Source organism: Salmo salar, chromosome 02, assembly GCF_965601325.2.
Source record: "Salmo salar chromosome 02, fSalSal1, whole genome shotgun sequence".
In the NCBI taxonomy this organism is placed as follows: domain Eukaryota; kingdom Metazoa; phylum Chordata; class Actinopteri; order Salmoniformes; family Salmonidae; genus Salmo; species Salmo salar.
The window spans coordinates 10,452,915-10,456,508 of NC_138292.1; the positions used below are offsets into that span (position 1 = coordinate 10,452,915).

The following is a 3,594-nucleotide window of genomic DNA, read 5'->3' on the forward strand; positions in this document are numbered from 1 at the left end:
CTATGTAGTGAACTACTTTTGATCAGGGCCTATAAGGATCTGGTCAAAAGTAGTGTACTAAATAGGGAATAGGGTGCCATTTGTCATATGGAGACCACTACAGGAGCAGGTAGGCTTTACTCACAGCGAGGTGTAGAGGGCTGATGGGAGCTCTGACATCAAAGTCGTTCAGGATGTCTGTCCCTGAGCTTTCAATTAGTTGAGGAAAGACAAGGACGGCCAGTTCAGACTTGTAACATATTTACTTGGAAGGTTAGTCTAGTAGCATGTGTAACATGGTAAATCTCAGTGACCAGCCCCTGCAGACATACTGGGGTGTTGCATCCATACCTTAAACAAGCAAGTGTGAGGAAAAGTTACCAACTGGCACTTACCACATCTAAAGGTGTTTCACTTGCAATCTGGAAAAAGAACATCAAGAGTGACGATGCGTCCACGACAAACATGCAGCCACACCTTAAAACCTACTGTTGGGTTCTGAGAATATGAAATATACTAATTCATGTCACTGAGGGAGAGAGCTTAATGTATAACGTTTACATTATGTCAGGTTAGGGGTCACATCCACTTGAATGTCCTTCATATGACGAACCTCCTACAGAGCAAATGAGGAAAATATGATATATTATGATTTATGTTAGTAACAATACAATATGGGAATTTTATCCCAAAGCTACCTACAGCTAACATATATATATTTAAGTATGTGATCTATGTAAATAAATAAATATATCACAGCTGTAAAACTGTATGGTGGAGGCCTACCCATTTCCCAGGAGCATTGTAAAAAGTGGATTTGGGTACAGTGTTTATTTCCCCCTAATATCTTTGAAGATTCTGAGACCATTAGGGTTAAACATTACAGATATAAATGCAATATATGGAGTAGAAAAGATTGCCTGCCCACCAAAGAATCAACATATGTTCTACATGGTCTATTTCTATCTGAATGTAACACCTCAATCAAGCTTGTTAATTGATCGTTAAGTCATGTTTGTCAGGTAAACGGTCATTAGTGGCCTATATAAGCCTCATACAGGCCATGGGAAGACATTACCTGTTGATAACACAGACTATTCTCATGATCATGGGAGGTGTGAGAGAATTGCTGCTCTTTGTGATGACTGTGGGGGTTGTCAAAGGTTGGTTCACTAACGTTTTATTTGGATTGAAGGGATTTGTTTGGGAAATATGCTTAACTTTATAAGTTGGAGATTCAAATTTGACTGTCTGTTTCTTCCGCATTGGTCATCTATTATTAATATATGTAGCTATTTTGTGTGAACTCAACTTCTGTCAACACTTTCTCCTCAGTTTCTTGTTACCCTGTTGGAAAGTCCCAGAAGCAAGATCAAGTCTCTCTGCAGAGGAGACTTGGAGGTAAGTGTTTCTTTCCACAACCCTTCTAGCTATGTTCTTTGTCACTGTCTATGGTGCTGCTGTGTTTGACACTCATTCAACACCATAGAGTAACTCAGTCTAAATAACGTTGTCAAAGCCTTTGATTTGGTAATTTTGCTTGTGTACCTTAACCTACGTTTTTCAGAGCTGTCATCAAATGACGTCTCCATTGAGCATGCCCTGGCCTTGCTCCGATCCATAGGGTCTGACGCTAAACAAGACAGAGAAGGTACGGCCTGAAACATATACTTTGAAAACTGTTGGGTTCAACATTCGACTGGCAATTCGGCCTAGACCGTGTGGAACAGATGTGTTGCTGTAGAATACCCAACTGTTCCTTTTGTTTTTTCTATAGAGTATTTAGAGACTAACGAAGTAGAATCCCAAGCTTCTCCAAACCATGGTAGCTCTCAGGCAAATGATGCCCTGTCCTCTGAGGAGAAGCTGAGGCGCATGTCCTCTGACGACGCTGCGACTGGCCCGTCTGACGACGCTACCTCTGAAGCTGCGACTGGCCCGTCTGACGACGCTACCTCTGAAGCTGCGACTGGCCCGTCTGACGACGCTACCTCTGAAGCTGCGACTGGCCCGTCTGACGACGCTACCTCTGAAGCTGCGACTGGCCCGTCTGACGACGCTACCTCTGAAGCTGCGACTGGCCCGTCTGACGACGCTACCTCTGAAGCTGCGACTGGCCCGTCTGACGACGCTACCTCTGAAGCTGCGACTGGCCCGTCTGACGACGCTACCTCTGAAGCTGCGACTGGCCCGTCTGACGACGCTACCTCTGAAGCTGCGACTGGCCCGTCTGACGACGCTACCTCTGAAGCTGCGACTGGCCCGTCTGACGACGCTACCTCTGAAGCTGCGACTGGCCCGTCTGACGACGCTACCTCTGAAGCTGCGACTGGCCCGTCTGACGACGCTACCTCTGAAGCTGCGACTGGCCCGTCTGACGACGCTACCTCTGAAGCTGCGACCGGCCCGTCTGACGACGCTACCTCTGAAGCTGCGACTGGCCCGTCTGACGACGCTACCTCTGAAGCTGCGACTGGCCCGTCTGACGACGCTACCTCTGAAGCTGCGACTGGCCCGTCTGACGACGCTACCTCTGAAGCTGCGACTGGCCCGTCTGACGACGCTACCTCTGAAGCTGCGACTGGCCCGTCTGACGACGCTACCTCTGAAGCTGCGACTGGCCCGTCTGACGACGCTACCTCTGAAGCTGCGACTGGCCCGTCTGACGACGCTACCTCTGAAGCTGCGACTGGCCCGTCTGACGACGCTACCTCTGAAGCTGCGACTGGCCCGTCTGACGACGCTACCTCTGAAGCTGCGACTGGCCCGTCTGACGACGCTACCTCTGAAGCTGCGACTGGCCCGTCTGACGACGCTACCTCTGAAGCTGCGACTGGCCCGTCTGACGACGCTACCTCTGAAGCTGCGACTGGCCCGTCTGACGACGCTACCTCTGAAGCTGCGACTGGCCCGTCTGACGACGCTACCTCTGAAGCTGCGACTGGCCCGTCTGACGACGCTACCTCTGAAGCTGCGACTGGCCCGTCTGACGACGCTACCTCTGAAGCTGCGACTGGCCCGTCTGACGACGCTACCTCTGAAGCTGCGACTGGCCCGTCTGACGACGCTACCTCTAAGGAACTGTTCACCGCTTCATCGGAGCCCCCGTTGACCACAAACATGGATATCTGACGTGGGACATGGTGCTCGGGGTCCATGCAAGAGTTCATGGGTACTCTAGTCCAGGTTGTCTGTGTGTGTAACTGCATTTGCTTGTTTTGGCTCAATTAAACATTAACTGTAATACTTGTGTCCTCAGTATTGTTTTGGCGGTTCCTACTTGGCAACATTTATTTTGCATTATAACCATGCTTTGGCCTCAGCAATATATTAATACTTTGACCCCTGTGTTTAAGCTACATTTGCTCAGTGTTGGTCAATTTATGCTAGTAGCATCACATGATGTGGAATGGGTTCTAGTTCATTTTAACTTGATGGTTGTGGAACACAGTGTCTGGGGTTGGTACATATGAGGATGTTGCTAGAATCGGGGTTTCAGTGCTAACTAATATCACGGTTGTCAACTTGCATTTAAATTACTCTGCTGGGTGTCTTCTCTCCTGACTGACTTGGTTTCCTATTAGTGAATGCTTACATGTGAAACCAGCTCTCGTC

At 48.6% G+C, this 3,594-nt stretch overlaps 1 protein-coding gene across 1 annotated transcript; it reads left to right on the forward strand.

The window, feature by feature from the left end:
- Nucleotides 1-1,076: 1,076 nt before the first annotated feature.
- LOC145864295 (uncharacterized) lies at nt 1,077-3,223 on the forward strand. The gene is made up of 4 exons (XM_082969865.1): nt 1,077-1,142; nt 1,315-1,380; nt 1,547-1,630; nt 1,757-3,223. Exons 1-4 carry the CDS (start codon nt 1,082-1,084, stop codon nt 3,109-3,111), a joined length of 1,566 nt encoding a protein of 521 aa, XP_082825991.1. The 5' UTR covers nt 1,077-1,081; the 3' UTR covers nt 3,112-3,223.
- Nucleotides 3,224-3,594: the final 371 nt, after the last annotated feature.

Bases quoted from the DNA above. Each gene is read 5' to 3' on its own strand.
- LOC145864295 (XM_082969865.1), top strand. From the start codon at position 1,082: ATGATCATGGGAGGTGTGAGAGAATTGCTGCTCTTTGTGATGACTGTG. The intron at 1,381-1,546 runs GTAAGTGTTTCT...TACGTTTTTCAG, and splicing joins TCTGCAGAGGAGACTTGGAG to AGCTGTCATCAAATGACGTC. The intron at 1,631-1,756 runs GTACGGCCTGAA...TTTTTTCTATAG, and splicing joins CGCTAAACAAGACAGAGAAG to AGTATTTAGAGACTAACGAA.